The 16,985-nt window shown below is 39.5% G+C and overlaps 1 protein-coding gene across 4 annotated transcripts in view; it reads right to left on the bottom strand.

Annotated features, from left to right (window-relative positions):
- The window catches only part of PLEKHH2 (pleckstrin homology, MyTH4 and FERM domain containing H2), a 96,145-nt gene that overhangs the window by 10,646 nt on the left and 68,514 nt on the right, over positions 1 to 16,985 (bottom strand). For 3 of the 4 annotated variants that reach the window (XM_020878073.2, XM_020878075.2, XM_020878076.2), the window contains exons 21-25: positions 16,413 to 16,510; positions 14,612 to 14,789; positions 13,564 to 13,719; positions 10,966 to 11,063; positions 4,144 to 4,285 (exon numbers count right to left, since the gene is read on the bottom strand). In XM_020878073.2, the coding sequence (XP_020733732.2) occupies positions 4,144 to 4,285; positions 10,966 to 11,063; positions 13,564 to 13,719; positions 14,612 to 14,789; positions 16,413 to 16,510 (672 nt within the window). Of the gene's footprint in view, positions 1 to 4,143; positions 4,286 to 10,965; positions 11,064 to 13,563; positions 13,720 to 14,611; positions 14,790 to 16,412; positions 16,511 to 16,985 lie in introns of those variants that run through there. The other variant, XM_020878078.2, reaches the window with a different exon arrangement.

The following is a 16,985-nucleotide window of genomic DNA, read 5'->3' as shown; positions in this document are numbered from 1 at the left end:
GGACAGAGGAGCCTGGCAGGCTATAGTCCATGTGTCTGTGTTAGTTGCTCAGTCGTGTCCGACTGTGTGCAACCCCATGCACTCCTCTGTTCGTGGAATTCTCCAGACAAGAATACTGGAGTGGGCTGCCATTGCCTCCTTCAAAGGAGAAGTCCCTGGGGTCACACAAAGTGGGATACAACTTAGCAACCGAGCATGTGTGCTTTCCCCATATCCCTCACATCAACGTAGCACATTACCAGACACCATATACAAAAGAACATCAGCTCCAAGAACTTCCTGATTAAGACAGAGGATGTCAACAAGGACCTACAAATCCTCAAATTACAACAGATAACTTTATCTTCTACAGAGCTCAGATTTCCTTAGTATATTTCATTTACCTCCGCAAAAACTACTCTGAGGAAGTGATCAGAGGTATTATTTACTCTTCCTTTTGTAGATGGAGAAATTATACTTTTTAGTTAGTAAAGCACTCAGAATTTACTAGATGTATCGTTTTACCTTTCTACTCCTTTCACAAATTCATCTAAAATTTTAGAAGTATGTATCGCCAAAGAATGTGATAATTTTTCCTGGAGATAATATTTTCTTTTCCCACAAAATTAAAAGTTAAGAAAATGAACTTAAATTTTAGCAAAAATGAAAGTGCTTTTAACAGAGCATCTGTGACGTTAGAGAATCAAAGCCTAGAACAGCACATAAGAAATTACTCCTAATCCTATCATCAAGAAAATATGTGACTTAGTTCTTTCCTCAGCTTTTTATCACTGCAAAAAGGGAATACTTAGTGTAGCATGAATGCTTTAGAGTCTGATGACCATAAAGTTGATATGAAAGTAAACTAAATTATCAACTATTCATGCATCCAAGAACATGATAGAGAATGGACTGTGTGTAAAGCACTGTGCTAGATACAAAGACGAATAAGGAGAGCCCTTGCTTTCAGAAAGGCCACTGGGGTCAGGACAGTAATAGATATGTGCAAGGCATTACCAAAACCTTAAGAGGAACATTTAACCCATCCAGGAAGAATTCAAGAAGGGTTTCTGGTATGAGTGACACCCAAGATAAAAATGAAAGGATCAACTGAAGTTAACAGGTAGAGGCATGGGATTAGAGGTGTCTAAACAGAGGAGACAAACAAGTAAAGCATAAGAGAAAAGAATAAGTGAATCATATACAACTCACGACCATAAAGTTCAAGGTAGAAAGCATTAAGAGATGAGGCTGGAGGGGCAAGAAGAGTTTAGATCATGACAGTCCTTCCATGTAAACAAGGGAATGACATGGTGATTCACATTTTCTTCTGCATCTCCTTTCCAGTTTACTGTATTATCAGTGCTGCCTGACAAACCACCAGGGCACAGTTTCTAGGCCCAACCTTAGGAAAATGGCAGCTTCCACATATTGTCTCTTCTGGGACACTGCTCGTCACCCCACCTCCATTCTGTGAGGAAGCACAAGCAGACACCTGAAGAGGGGACAAGCAGGTGTTCCAATTGACATAAGTTCCAAATAACGGCCAGCATCAGCCACCAGATGTGCGAGTGAAAAAGTTGGCTTAAGACTCAACATTCAGAAAACTAAGATCATGGCATCTGGTCCCATCACTTCATGAAAAATAGATGGGGAAACAATGGAAGCAGTGAGACACTATTTTTCTGGGCTCCAAAATCACTACAGATGGTGACTGCAGCCATGAAATTAAAAGACACTTGCTCTTTGGAAGAAAAGTTATGACCAACCTAGACAGTATATTAAAAAGCAGAGACATTACTTTGCCAAAAAGGTCCATCTAGTCAAAGCTATGGTTTTTCCAGTAGTCATATGTGGATGTGAGAGTTGGACTATAAAGAAAGCTGAGCACCGAAGAATTGGTGCTCTTGAACCGTGGTGTTGGAGAAGACTCTTGAGAGTCCCTTGGACTGCAAGGAGATCAAACCAGTCAATCCTAAAGGAAATCAGTCCTGAATACTCACTGGAAAGACTGATGCTGAAGGTGAAACTCCAATACTTTGGCCACCTGACGCAAACAACTGACTTGCTGAAAAAGATCCTGATGCTGGGAAAGATTGAAGGCAGGAGGAGACAGGGTCACAGAGGATGGGATGGTTGGATGGCATCACCAACTCGATGGACATGAGTTTAAGCAAGTTCCGGGAGCTGGTGATAGACAGGGAAGTCTGGCGTGCTGCAGTACACGGGGTTGCAAAGAGTTGGACACGACTGGGCGATTGAACTGAACTGAACTGGCAGATCGAACAGAGGCAGTGTCACAGTGAAGATGCAAATGTGAAGAAAGAAAAAGGAAGAAAATTAGCTCCTGATATGCTGAACTTAAGGAGCCCATGAAAGCAATATGAGCTGAGAGAAAAGATTTGGGAATCATGGGCATTGGTGGTAGATAAAATGAAGAGAATGACTAAGATGTCCTGAGATGGTAGGAGTGAGAAGACCGAAAACGCTGGGGAATCTAAGCCAACAACACACCATTTTCCCTTAATTAAAATGTGCAGAGACCCAGGGGGGGTAGAGACTGCACATTGCCTCTCATGACCATTCTCTTATCTTTCTGAGTAATAAAAACTTCGCATTTTTTAAGGCTCATTGCTGCCCAGCTGAGACCACATTTTCTAGTCTCTCTAGTAGGTTGGCAAGGTCAGGTGACTTAAGTTTGACCAAAGAAACATAAATGGAAGCATTCTACATAACTGCTAGGAAGATTCTCAAAAGCAGGAAGGCAAGCCCTTCTTCAGTTCTTCCTCCATTCTGATGCCTGGAACACTGATGTAATGGCGGGAGCTCTGGCAGATCCCCAGGACCATGAAAATGGCGGCAGAATGGAGGAGAGGACAAAGCACATGTCCGTCTTGACTACAGACACACCAGAATGCCTATCTCCCACTGGGGAGGGGAAGATTTCTCCCCGCTAACCATCTAGAGAACTTCAACTCGGTCTAATGATTAAATTGACACCAGACAGATTATCAGGAGAAGTGAACCAGCTGAATGCACAGAGGTCTCATAGATACGCTGTATGCATGCGAAGTCATTCTAGTCGTGTCTGACTCTTTGCGACCCTATGGACAGTAGACCCCTTGGCTCCTCTGTCCATGAGATTCTCCAGGCAAGAATACTGGAGTCGGTTGCTGTGTCCTCCTCCAGAGGATCTTACCAACCCAGGGATCAAACCCATGTCTCTGCATCTCCTGCATTGGCAGGCAGGTTCTTTACCCACTGAGCCACCAGGGAAGCCCGCTTATAGATACAAAACCCCTGAAATGACCAAAGCAAGCTATTTATATATCATTTTTAGACAAAGAAACAATTATTTACCAAGATCTAACAAAACAAAGAGGCTTGTGTTTGGGGTAGAAGACTAGTGAAATAGTAACTTCAAAAGTTGCTTATACAACTTTCTTAGCCTTGAATTCCTTAACTATTGACAAGGATGCTTTCTATCCTCCTCCGACAGGGAGGATACCTTCACATGGGAGATTTCTTTTCAGCTTTTAGGGCAAAAGAGGGAGGTCAGAGTGTTTTTTAAGCATATGTCATTTTTTTCCACCAGTTGTTTCTAAAGTAACTTTAATTCAAAATAATCAACATGCCACTGAGGCATATTTGGGGGCAGACTGCCCTGAAACCCCAACACTTTCTATCTGAGGGTCAAATATTACCAATATTTCTTTTTTGATTGTCACTATTAATTTGCATGTGCAGTTTATAGTCATCTTAATTTAATCTTAATTGATATAACAGGCAAATATCAACAGAAGAAAATGTTTTAGCTTTTTAAAGACTGATCTTACTTGTTTACTGTACATTTTCAGCAAGGCATCCACAACCCCACAGCTCAACACTCAAAATCCTTTATTAAATGCAAAACCTAGTGGGATACTTTCAAGACAATTAAGAAACTAGGTTCTCTTTATGGTACATTGTCTCATTCTACATCACCGCAGTTGTCAGCAATGGGAGTCAAACTGTAATTATAATGCCTGTAATTCTTAAGGTGTTAATCACAGCAAATTGAATTTAAAGAATTATGAAAAGTATATTGTTTTAGTATGTTTAATTCGGTGAAGAAATTAGCATTTTATCTTTACAAAATATTGCTCTACATAACATGGAAGGTACCTGAGCTAAAAGAGCTGCCATTTCTAATGCCAGGTCCCTGTTCAGAGGAAAAAGTCCATTTACTATTTGGTCATTTGTCTGATACATCAACAGCAACTTTTCTCTCTCAGTCTCTCCTCGAACTTGCATTGAGAAATATAATCTGTAAAAAAAGAGGAAATTTTTCATTAAATGATATACTTACAAAAGAAGAAGGTAAAGAGAAATCCAGAGGACTGATATGGGGTTGTTCTAACAATAGTTCTCTCAGTGATACAAACATTATGATCTGTTGATGAACTCTGTTTCTATTCTTTATAACATTTACCAGCAAACTGAGAAAAACTGCTCTGAAGCTGAGGTTGAGGGGTGCTTCTATGCTATTTTTATGCCCTGAAATACCTTAGCTGCTACTGAGGAAGGACCTGACACCAGTGGGCTGTATCAACCCAATTTTAAAAACACTCCTGATCTTTCCTACACACCTTGGACATAACAGGGAATAGGAAATGAAGGTTTCAATTAAAAATCAATATCAAATGGTCAAACGGGGGCAGTTTTCTCCAGGAATCTAAAAGATGGTACATCTATCTAAAAGTAATTGCACATTTAAATGTTCTTTTTTTTTTTTGCCACATTCTGATAAGCAGCCCTAGGATCTGAAATATAGTTTACATGCTACCATTATTACTTGTTGAAATATGATCTGGCTTTTGTTCACCTAGGTCTTCATTGATTCAGTGACCTTCTGTATTTAATCACTGTACTGTTTCTTTGTTCTTTTAAATTTTATTTATTTGTGTTGGATCTTAGATGCATCATGCAGAATCTTCTTTGCACCATGCGGATCTTTCCTTGTGGCATGTGGAGTCTCTCTAGTTGTGGTGCACCAGCTTAGTTGCCCTGCAGCATGTGGGATCTCAGTTCCCCAACCAGGGACTGAACCCGTGTCCTCTGTATTGCAAGGAAGATTCTTAACCACTGGACCGCTAGGGAAGTCCTGGGCCACTTCTTTATATGAGGTTTCTGAGGCTCTGACTCTAGGCTACAGAGCAGGCAGAGAGCCCTGTAAACACTGTAAATGCTGCGACAGTGGGGCGGGTGAGCAGCACGGTGACATGCCTTAACACTGTCATGACAACACCGTGGCAGGAAAAGAGAGATTTAGATCCGACATTTGTCAGGTGTGTGCTCAGTTAACTGTAACTGGATTTCCAGCCTTTTTTCCCCCATCCACTTGAAGAAGAGGACACACTATCATCAGTTACAAAATTTCTCATGGTAATTATCTCAAATAGCAAGAAATGAGAGGGCAGCAGGCCAGAATCTCAGGGGAAGCATGGGAAGGGGGTGTACTTTGAAAAGCTCTTCTTCCCCATCGTTCTGATAATTCTTTCTGTTCACGCCAGCTTAAGAGTCACTGGCCTGGCCCATCATTCAGAGTGATTTCTTGAAAAAAATAATTATCTGTGTCTGCATGATGGCAAACTGTTAACTGGTAGAAGAACATGGTTGGGTAACAGAAATAGATTCTAAATTCAAAATGATGTCAACAAAGGGATATAGAACAAAAAGAATAAAATTTAAGATGAAAGCCCTCCTTTTCTGGCATGTGAACATTTTTGTAGCATATTTCCTTTACTTGAAGTTAAGAACTATGTTTTATTCATCCCTATCATGCACTAGGGTTTATTTAGCTAAGTGTAGCCACTGGAAGGTTCTCAGTAAAAGTGTGAATTGGTAATACAATAGGAGGGAGAAAAGAACTAAATGTTCAGATGGCTACAGACAAGAAGATCTGAAGGGTATCTTCTATCATTTGTGGCTTGCCAGTGAGACTGCACCTGGGAAGGGAAGATGAAGCAGAATGGGCACAAAAGAGAAAAACAATTCCAGACACACATACAGAAACAGAACTTGTAGGAATCACAGGCTCAAGCCCCTAATGGAACAGCCTGGGCTCCAACAACTATACAGGGATTTGGAGAGAATGTGGAGAGGAACTAACGAGTCCCCCAAATGACAAAGAAGTCAGAAAATCAAACCCACGGATCTTGAATAGGAAAGGCCCCAGGGAACACAATCTAAGTCTGTCCCAATATGACTAGCTTCTAACTGCTCCCCAACCCTGAAGGGGTCGGAAGCAGAGAAGTGGGGCTTCTGTCACAGCAGGAGGGCACATGATGGCTGGCAGGGGCATTCCCAAATGTCCTCACTTGACATCGAGGAAACTGATTACTGTGTGATGGAAACCACATCACTATGTGGACCAGTATCAGCAAACACACACCACTGCAAATGGGGCAGAGCTCTCCCGGTACTGCTGAGTGGTCCTTTAGCTAGCCTCCAACCAGCTCCAGATTTCAGTCCTCAGAGCACGTTGTTTCCTACTGTTGCCTTTCTCATCACCACGTAAACCATGGCCTGCTGATAACACTACAAAACCTGCCATGTGACCCGTCCCCCTTTTCCCTGTTCTCCCCCGGCTTCTACGGCCACCACCTCTAGTCCTGTGCTCAGGAGTCATCTACTGCAAAGCCTTCCTCTCTGCTCCCACAACATCTTGCACATAGACATGTTATATTCACCCTAAGAGTGAATATCATTGGGGCATCTACTGTGTAAGCAGGCCCTGATCCAACTGCTTTACAGCTGCTAACATTTAGTCCTCCAGGTGACCCTAAGTAGGTACTGTTTCCATCTCCATTTCACGTTGAGGGGACCTGAGGCCCAGAGATGGTGAGTGACTTGCTCATGGCCACAGAGTGAGTGGGGGAGCCAGGATGCTAATCCAGCAGTTTCTCTCTGAGGCCATGTTCTTCACTGCTCCGCTAGAGTGTGACTGCTACGGCATTAGTCTCATTACTAAGAATTCATGACTTACATGAGCTGTAAGATTCTAGAAGGCAGGAAACATCTATTCACTTCTGAATCTCTAGGGCTTCAATAAGACCTGGCACTGGCAGACACTGGAGAGATGTTTATGGCATGAATGGATAAATGAATGGTGGTGAGAATTGAAAAATATGGAAATTATTTGCCAGAAAAACCTGGAAAAATCCTTCTGTAGCCTTGGGTAAGTGGTTTAACTCTCTAAAGCTTCAGTTTCCTCATCTATAATATAGAGATGATGATAATACTACTGAGAGGTGCTGTTAGGATTAAATGAGATGATGCATATAAAGAGCTCAGCACAGGGCCTGGTATATGGTTAAGTGCTCACTAAATACTGGTGGTAGTTATTATTACTACTACTATGATAATGATTCTTCTCTAGAGGTCTTTAGACTCACAACAGTCTCTTCATACAGGAAGCTTTTTTTTTTTTTTTTTGGCATGAACACAGCTGGAAGAAATGGGATAAACTAGGTGACCTGTCAAGAGGCTTCTTGGTTTAGGATTCAACATTCATGCTCTCACAGTGCACTAAAGGTGGCGAGATGGGAACCTTAAACTATGATCCAGAGAATAATAACAACACAGAATTATTGATAATAAACTTTTGTTTCAAAGAAGGGAGAAAGAAGAGCTGTTCTCTATAGGGAAAGACCCTTGCCAGCTTAGTTTTGTTAAAAACATGCCTTGATTTTGGAATTTCAAATAGACCATAAGAAGCCAAATTAAATAAGTGGTTTATTAATAGATATGAGTAGAATTTAAACATTACCAAATAGTTTTATTACCAAAGTTTTCCAAATGAGAATAAGTTCAAAACCTATTAATTATATCTTTAACGTCTAATCTAAATAATTAAAATTCTATACCTTACTAAACATAAATAAAAATTCCATGATAAAGAGAGGCGGTGCTTTAGTTTTGCTTATCACAATGCTGCTTGACAGATGAAGAATCAAGTCTGTAGCTGTGTGGTAGGTCACAGCCAGTTCCCCTCTTAACTGTGTCACTGGGCATTAGGGCTCATTTTCTAAGCTATTTACACACATATGCAAAGCATGATCACATTTAGAAACAGTACTTTCTCATAGCTGTGGCTACCCAGCCATTTCAGATTTCTGTTAAAGATTAAACCTTATAGTTGAATTGCTTTTCTTCTGATGTTAAAGATACTGTCATGAAATTGTTTGTGTTTTTTTCCTTTGCTAACAAGGCAATGTGTTATTCATGACTGCTTTTGTCCTTCCTGGTGGAATTTGCTAGAGCTGGCACATTATTCTTATGTCTCTTTCAGACCACCTTTCTCCATTTCATCCATTTAATTTTGGTTCCAACTGTGGCCATCATAGTCAAAATCAGTATGTATTCAGCATTTGTAAGATATGCATTATTAGCAATAGTCTTAGACACAGACATAATTCCATTTAGTGCCAACAAAACCAAATGAGAATTCCTGAACCTCTTCTAAATACATAAAAAAACCAAGCAGGTCAGGTACAGGCGCTGGCTTCCTTCCACTAAAGATACAGGCAGCAACATGGACCTCTGGATCAGTGCTTCTCCAAACTTAGCATGAGTAAGAATCACCTGGAGAACTGTTAAAACACAGACTCCGGGGCCTTTTCCCCAGAGATTCTAATTCAATAGGTCTGAAGTGGGACCAAATAATGGGCATTTCAATATGTTTCCATGTGATACTGAAGCTGCAGATCCAGGACCCACACTTTGAGAATCACTGCTCCCAGCGACCACAGAACTAAAACAATCATCTAGAAGGTCCTAACTTCCAGCTGCTGTTTCATGCCAGTCACGAAAGGGCCAGGGTGGAAACAGATTCCTCCAGGACGAGAGCCTGTTCAATTTTTACTACCTAAGTAATCCAGCATATCTCTAGGAGCACAGGATTTTAAAATCTTAGATACCAAAGCTCAGCAGTCACTGTCTCATATCCCAGAACTCTTGTGAATCTACTCAGCTCATGAATCCCTGAACAGAGAGGCTCTAGTGGCTCATGTGCTAAGTCGCTTCAGTGATGCCCAACTCTTTGCGATCCTATGGACCTTAGCCAGCCAGGTTCCTCTGTCCATGGAGTTGTCTAGGCAAGAATACTGGAGTGGGTTGCCATTCCCTTCTCCAGGGGATCTTCCCGACCCAAGGATTGAACATGTTATCTCTTAGGTCTCCTGCATTGATGGGTAGGTTCTTTATTACTACCGCCACCTGGACCTTTTATTCAGACCAAAGGAGTCTGTTCAAACAGTGGTGGCCTTTTAGTGGCTGGGTGTATGAGAGGAATCCACAGTATGAATGCACAGTATTTATTTAACCATTCTCCTACTAATAAACGTGTGTCCCATAACACATTTATTTTTCACTGTTACAAAAATTTCTGGATACTCTTTCCCACTTATGTGGGTATTTCTCTGGGATGAATGATCAGAAAAAGAGATCCTGAGCTGGATCAAAGGCTGTTATATTCTTTCTGTTATGTAGTAACTTTACTTCTTACATCTCAATATCAGAGCTAGGAACACATTCCAAAAGTAGGCCTCTAAAAATTTTAAAGTCAAGACTACAGCAATCATTCTACCAGGCTCTTACTCTGATATCTTAGATCCCTTATTTTATGAAGTATAAGAGTCAAATAAAAGAAGCAAAATACATTTTTTGTTTTTGCTGTTGTTGTACAGTTAATGAGACCTGGTCAGTGAACACTGTTTATTAAATACGACCTTCTGCTCATAACATGGAAGAAAAGAAGTGGTTTTTTTGTTTTGTTTTGTGTTTTTAAAAAAAGAATAAAGAAAGCCCTAGTTTCTGACCATATGCTAAAGTCTATTAAAACTGTACCTGTTGTGGGCTTCTCTGGTGGTCCGGTGGTTAAGAATCCACCTGCCAATGCCGGACACACGGGTATGAACCCTGGTCTGGGAAGAGCCCACGTGCCAAGAGGCAACTAAGCCCAAGCACCACAACTACTGAGTGCCTGTGCTCTGGAGCCTGCGCTCGGCAGCAGGAGACGCCGTCACAATGGGAAACCCAGGGATCGCAGCTAGAGAAAGTTCTTGCAGAGCAACAAAGACCTGGCATAGCCAAAAATCAATCAATAAATACTGAAATAAATTTTATTTGTTGAGCAAGTCCTACCAGCTCTTTCCCAGTTCCTGAAACACTGCTCAGCCTCCCTCTATAAGCTTTGTACATCCTTTTCTACTGGTTTCAATGCTTTCACTCTCAGCCTCCTTCTGACCTTGACATAAGCATCATTTCCTCAAAGAAACCTCCCAAAGCCTCCAGTCTAGGACAGGATTCTTGTTAAGTGCTCTCACACAGACATGCGCTTTTCTTTCAGAGAAAAATTAGCAACTATCTTCCTCACTAGCCTGTAAATTCCAAAAGATCAGGGATTGTGTGTGTGTGTTTATTATCATTTCATCCAAAGCATCCAGCTAAGTGCTAGGCTTATAGATGAAGCTCAATAAATACAGAGGAAGAGAGAATATGAAAGAACAAGAATGAATGAATATGAACATACCAGTTCTAAAAGACTTGGGTAAACAAATGATTCTTATTACAGATCTGCAGTAGGATATTTGAATATTCAGTCTTATGGAAAAAATGTAATATTAGTGTTAAAGGAAATTTTGAAAGTGAAAAACTGTATCAACTGCCTAAGAGAGCAACTACTTTTTTCCTTATAGTTTTCTTCTAATCTTTGTCCAAATACATATTTTTATAAAACATAATTATTCATGATATTACTACAATTACTACAATTAGAGACAAAATTTTAGGTGACAGTTTCTTCCTACAGAAATAGAGCTACCATTTCAGGAAAACATATAAATAAATGTAACTTTTAAGGCTATTAAACAGGAAACTAAATTTTAGGTGCATGATTTGAAAATAAGTGTATACTCTTTGGCTCTTGGCAATGGTATTACACACCTGTTTTTATAAGTGAGACGAACAGTTCTCGTACCTTCCCATTTCCCAGGCTGTTGTTCTTTAGAAGCCTGTTCCCATTTAGAGATAATGTCACAAATCTAGAAGGGAAGTAGAAAATGGAGATTCATAATGTTTTTCACATTGGGTATTTTTTGAAGACAAGCATGTCTACAGACTGAAAATTTTCAATTAATACAATCAAACCAAATGGACTGAAGCTTTCTGTTTTAAGCTTCTGCAGCTCTGAGTTTAGAATTTAATTATAAATCACTCTTTGGTCCTCTTATCCTTTCGGACACACATTAACTTTGGACTATGGCCATGAATTTTTTACTCAAAAAGGAAACTTAATGAAGGATTGCATGAGACTGGAAACAAGAAGATTCCAGGAATTTTTTCATGATTTAGTCACCGAGAAGCAACTTTTCCGCCTTCTGAGTTTAAAAAGATTGGAATAACTGAAGTTATATCAAAGAACTCTGAAATATAATGTTAAGGTTCTTGGGGAAAGAACAAAAATTCTTCAGGTACAAGATAAATTTAAAAAAATCTTGTCATTTACAGAATAATAAATAAAAGTTTTTAAAATTATGGGGTAAGCAATTATTCACCAAAGCCCCTGATTTTTATTCAGCTCAAGTCAACCAAAAATACTAGCTTATCTTCTTGGTCAATTATTAAAAGTATTCAAGGGATGTCTGTCTCAAAAATTTACATTTGGAATTGTTGATCTGAACAGGATATACTTGAAACTGCAAAGAAAAAGACATTCATTTATCTAGATGCCTCAAAATGCAGCTGAAGAAACAGGTGGGAGTGGTGTGGAAATCCTATCTTCTGACCAGCACTCCTAAGGAACTAAGTATGAGTTTTAACATATTGCATATTTAACCCATGGAGATTCAACAGATCGTTCTGCAAATGTAGCTGGGCTTTGGGAGTTAAATGAAAGTACTGATGTTTTATATGCTCTGAACTTATGGGTGCATTGCTTGCTTTGCCCCAAATATTTCATCTCCAAATCAGAGAAGTACTCCATAACAAGGTACTTATTCCCAAGAGCAATAAGGACCATGTCAAGTAAGAGGATCCGGACCTGGTTCCAGCTATTTGATTTGCCATAAATTATTTTTCATTCTAGGCCTTGGTTTCCTCATTTGCAAAATAAGTGGGTTATTTCTCTAAGGTTCCTTATGGTTCTGTATCCTATGTTTTTAATCGTTGCCATCACTAGATGGAAACTTCATTAAAGCTATTTTACTATGACCTAGAAAACACTTTTAAAGAATCTTCTAATTTTCTGTCTTTGCTCATGATTTTCCCTATGTCTGGAATCGCTTCTTTATTTCCACAAGTGCATTTTCTTGTGTGTGTTAGTTGCTCAGTCAGGTCCGACTCCTTGCAACCCCATGGAGTGAAGCCCACCAGGCTCTTCAGTCCATGGGATTCTCCAGGCAAGAATACTGGAGTGGGTTGCCATTTCCTTCTCCAGGGGATCTTCCCGACCCAGGGACCAAACCTGGGTCTCCTGCATTGCATGCAGTTTCTTTACCATCTGAGCCATCAGGGAAGCCTGGTGCATTTTCTACCAGTCAAAGTCCAGATGAGCTCTTCCCTAATTTCCACTGAATGTAATCTTTTCCTCTGTAGAATGTGCACCACATTCTTAAACTATTTACCATTTTCAATTTTAAGGTTATCAGTGTATAAGGCTACTCTTCCCTAGCAGATTAGGAGTTCCCTATGCGCAGGGAATATTTCTGTTCCTTCTTTATATTCCCCAAAGGGTCTGCTCCAGCTCCTGGGACACAATGTGTATGTGTGAGTGCATAGTCGTGTCCAACTTCTGGCAACCCTATGGACTGCAGCCTGCCAGGTTTCTCTGTCTGTGGAATTTTCCAGGCAAGAATACTGGAGTGGGTTGTCATTTACTACCCCAGAGGATCTTTCTGACCCAGAGATCAAACCTGCATCTCTTGTGTCCCCTGCATTGACAGGCAGATTCTTCACCACTGTGCTACCCAGGAAGCCCTGGGACACAATATACAATTAAATGGATACTGCTGAGTGAATGAATAAAATGGAAAGCCATTTTATTAGAGCTTCCATACCTCCACTCTTTCTACCTTAATATTTAGGGTATTATTACTATTATTAATCCGCTTCCTCTCTTTAACATGTAGGATGTATGTGTGTGAGGGGTTTCCCTGGTGGCTCAGTGGTAAAAAAATCTGCCTGCCAATGCAGGAGATGTGGGTTTGATCTCTGGGTCAGGAATATCCCCTGCAGTAGGAAGTGGCAACCCACTCCAGTATTCTTGCCTGGAAAATCCCATGGACAGAAGAACCTGGTGGGATACAGTCTATGAGGTCACAGAAAGTCGGACACCACTTAGCAACTAAACAACACTAACAATATATGCGTGTACAGATTTTGATCAGAATTCCTTGGCTTCAACAAAGTCCAAATATATTTTTTTATTATGAAGATTAGATTGCTTATATTTTTGGAAAATTCTTGAACTAAACTTTTTGCAAATAGCAGAATAACTTCTTTGCTGTTTGCTGGGTCTGCCTCCTTAAAAGGAGTTGGCTTTACCTTGATGTTTCCTTGAAGACAATGCTCTAAATCCCTGCCGGAAGGATCATCTGTGAACAATGCAAATCCAGACTGTGCTGGCTTCCTCATTCCTGTATCTTGGTTCAAAGTATTCAAAAACTCTTCCACTGTGGTGGATGCATCAAATCCAACTACCTAAACAGAAACAACATAGTCCTTCTCTTAATAAAAAGGTATAGACATTTCAAACCTAGATTTCAGGGGGGAAACAGGGCATACATGATGCACGATTAATAACATATATTTATCTAGGTGCTTTAACTTTTTTCAAAGTTCCACTGGAGAAAATTAATGTCATCTTAGTCATTAGCCTGACATAAGAATTCCTGGTTTCAGCCAATAGACATGAATTCAAAACAGAAAGATCATTTGAGAGCTATAAACCTCTTGCAGAGATATTATGCTGGCCCATTAGGAACTACAGAACAGTATGTAATCTTCAAGCAAAGGGGAAAAAAAAAAAGAGAAACACACTTAAACATATGAACACTTTTAAGCATTTAATTTTGTTTCTTTAATATGCAGTTAAGTATCTGAATTCCATGATAAAAGGCTTAGAGCTACAAAGACTAACTGCCAGCTTTGGAATACATTTGCTAGTTAATAGGCAATCACTTAGATGTGAGTTGGAAGGGCCTGGACAGTTTTCCGAGAATTCCTAAGATGTGGAGACTTTAAAGGGACTAAACCTGTACACGTCCCATGTCAGGTATCATTTCCTCACCTAGCCGATACACTGCTGGGGGAAGCCCTCAACTGAAGTAATTTTGCTTTTCTCCATCAGAATTACAATGGTAATGAAAATCCTCCCTTATTTCATTCAATATGGATATTTTAGTGTGCATCGTTTTTTAGCAAAACTGTTTCAAAACTCAACTGTCCTGACAGAAAATCTAATATATTTGCATGTTTATCATTGCCAGCTGCTGACAGAAGTAGGGTGAGAGTCCCACCTCTCAACACCACAGAGGTTATACACAGGATTCTGGGCTAAGCACGTGTTCATTGGGTAGAAAGTCTAATCTACCTGATATATTCCATTCATGAAGTGCACAGGGATGCTGAAGGGCAAAGAATGATGATATGGGTTTCGAAGAAGGGTGGAAAGAATCTCCATTCTTGAGGGTCTTGCTTCTCGATCTCCATTCTGTTGTGTTCTTTCTACACATCTCTGGCAGTAAATGGCATATTTTCCAAATTCTGTCCTATAATACAAAACTTAAGATAAAACCTAAGAATAAATTTAATTAAGATATATGCAACCATTATGGAAACTTTCCTTGGTGTACATTATTACAATGTATCATGCTAATGTTGACAGCATAATATTATATTATCATTGAATGATAATATTAACTGCTATATTAATATACATTAATATTATATAATGTTAATTATCATAATCACAATAATATAAACTAAATATTATAAGACTGATATATATTAATATAATATTGTCATTATTGAGTGATAATATTAACTGCTGTCACTTTTCTCAAATTCTAGTGTCTTTACTTTCGCCACACACTTCCCACAAAGCAATCTTCATCATTATTGTATTATTATAATCACAAAATAAATTTAAAATTACCAGACATTACATGGTCAACATACAGTGATCATATTAACAAATATAAAGAAAGTAACTGTATAAAGACTAGAACAGGATAACACAAGGAGTGCATGATGAAGAGAGTTCTCTTTTGAAGAACATAGAAGTTAAAGGCATTCCTGCTGAGCAAGATAAGAAAATATCTTCAAACAAAAATAAAAATGTATTTTCCTTGGGACTTCCCTGGTGGTCCAGTGGCTAAGATTCTGTGCTCCCAATGTAGGGGGTCCAGGTTTGATGTGGTCAGGGGACTAGATCCTACATGTCACAGCTAAGACCTGGCCCAGCCAAATAAATAAATAAATATTCCTTCTTTACAAAACATGTACTTCTTTAAAAATATTAAGCATTAAACAAAACTGCTGGGGTAAATAAATCCAGTAAAAGCTGGATAGAGATCTTATTTGTCCTTATTTGTTACATATAACTTTTATTTCATTTATAAAAGCAGATTGATAATGTATCTACATATATGTGCATTCAAGTGCCTTTTAGGTGGGCTTTAAAATCTCACTTTGTAGGGGGCGGGTGGTTCTCAGTGACTGCAACTGTAATCACATGACCCTGATGACAGAGTCCCCAGAGACACATGAGCTGGAAGATATTTTCCCTCTGCTTCCAAGCTGCTTTTTCGTTTCACCTTTTGTTTGAGTCCCAGAGTCTACTTAAACAACCTAATATGAACCTCTTGGACAAAATGATCCCAGTCACCCTTGGCTGGACACCCTAGGCCCCACTGTAAGAAAGTCATTCTAACAGTGAATTGGAAAAGTCTTTTTCAAAGGAGTAAAAATTCTGAGGTAATTCAAATACATACAATTATAAAAGGTGGGAAGACTATCAGAAAAGTCTTCTAGATAAAAGAATTAAATGTGAAGAAAATAGTAATAGAAAAAATAAGGAAACAAAATAGTTGCTTTTGTTGGATGAACACCCACTAACAGTAAGACATTCATACTTGAAATCTACATAGACTATTAACTTAAAATATTCTTTGTCAGCTTTTCAAGCTTTTAGTGCAACCTTCCATGAGAAATTTAACGTAACAAAGGAAATATTTTTCTAGCTCTGCATAAATGATAACCAAAGGCTTCCTGTATCAACATTTGTTTCACACATTCTTCCACAAATGTACCTGGCAGGTTACTAAATACCTATGATTTATTGCAGACACAGAGGCCACGTGAATGGTGCAGCTGTCTAGAACTCTGCATACCTGGAATCTGCATTTCTCTTTAGGTGGAGCCTGAGGAGCCACAGGAAAGGATGATGGGGAAGGAAGAGCCCAACACAGAGCGCCAAGAGTTGCCAGCCCTGGGCAAAGAGAAGCGTCACAGGTTAGACACCACGTGGTCATCAGAGACGTAAGTCAGGGGGAGTGTGACCGAGAGAGGAAGTGAGAGCGAAGGGGTGATGACAGTCTTTCTTGATCCCAAAATGTTTTTGCTTTTTTCCACATAGACATTATCTCCTTAGAGCATTTATAATACATAAAAGCATAAAAGCTTCATATTGGGTCAGAACCATAATCCATCTAGTTATGTACACAGTTGTCTACAATTGAGGTATCAGAGGATATCATATGGTAATCCTTTTTGATATTACACAAGGTTAGGGAAATTGTTCCCTTTTGTTCATTTATGCGTTAACTCTTTCACTGAAATATAAGTAATGGCACTAAGAAAGGGCAAATTGAAAAGTAGTAAAAAATAATTTATACAAAAAGCAGAACGGATGTACCCATACATACATACATAGCTAAACAAGGGGCAAGCACAAAAATATTAAC

This window comes from Odocoileus virginianus, chromosome 2 (genome assembly GCF_023699985.2).
Source record: "Odocoileus virginianus isolate 20LAN1187 ecotype Illinois chromosome 2, Ovbor_1.2, whole genome shotgun sequence".
NCBI classification, from domain to species: Eukaryota; Metazoa; Chordata; class Mammalia; order Artiodactyla; family Cervidae; genus Odocoileus; species Odocoileus virginianus.
This window is presented reverse-complemented; position numbering and strand designations above follow the sequence as displayed.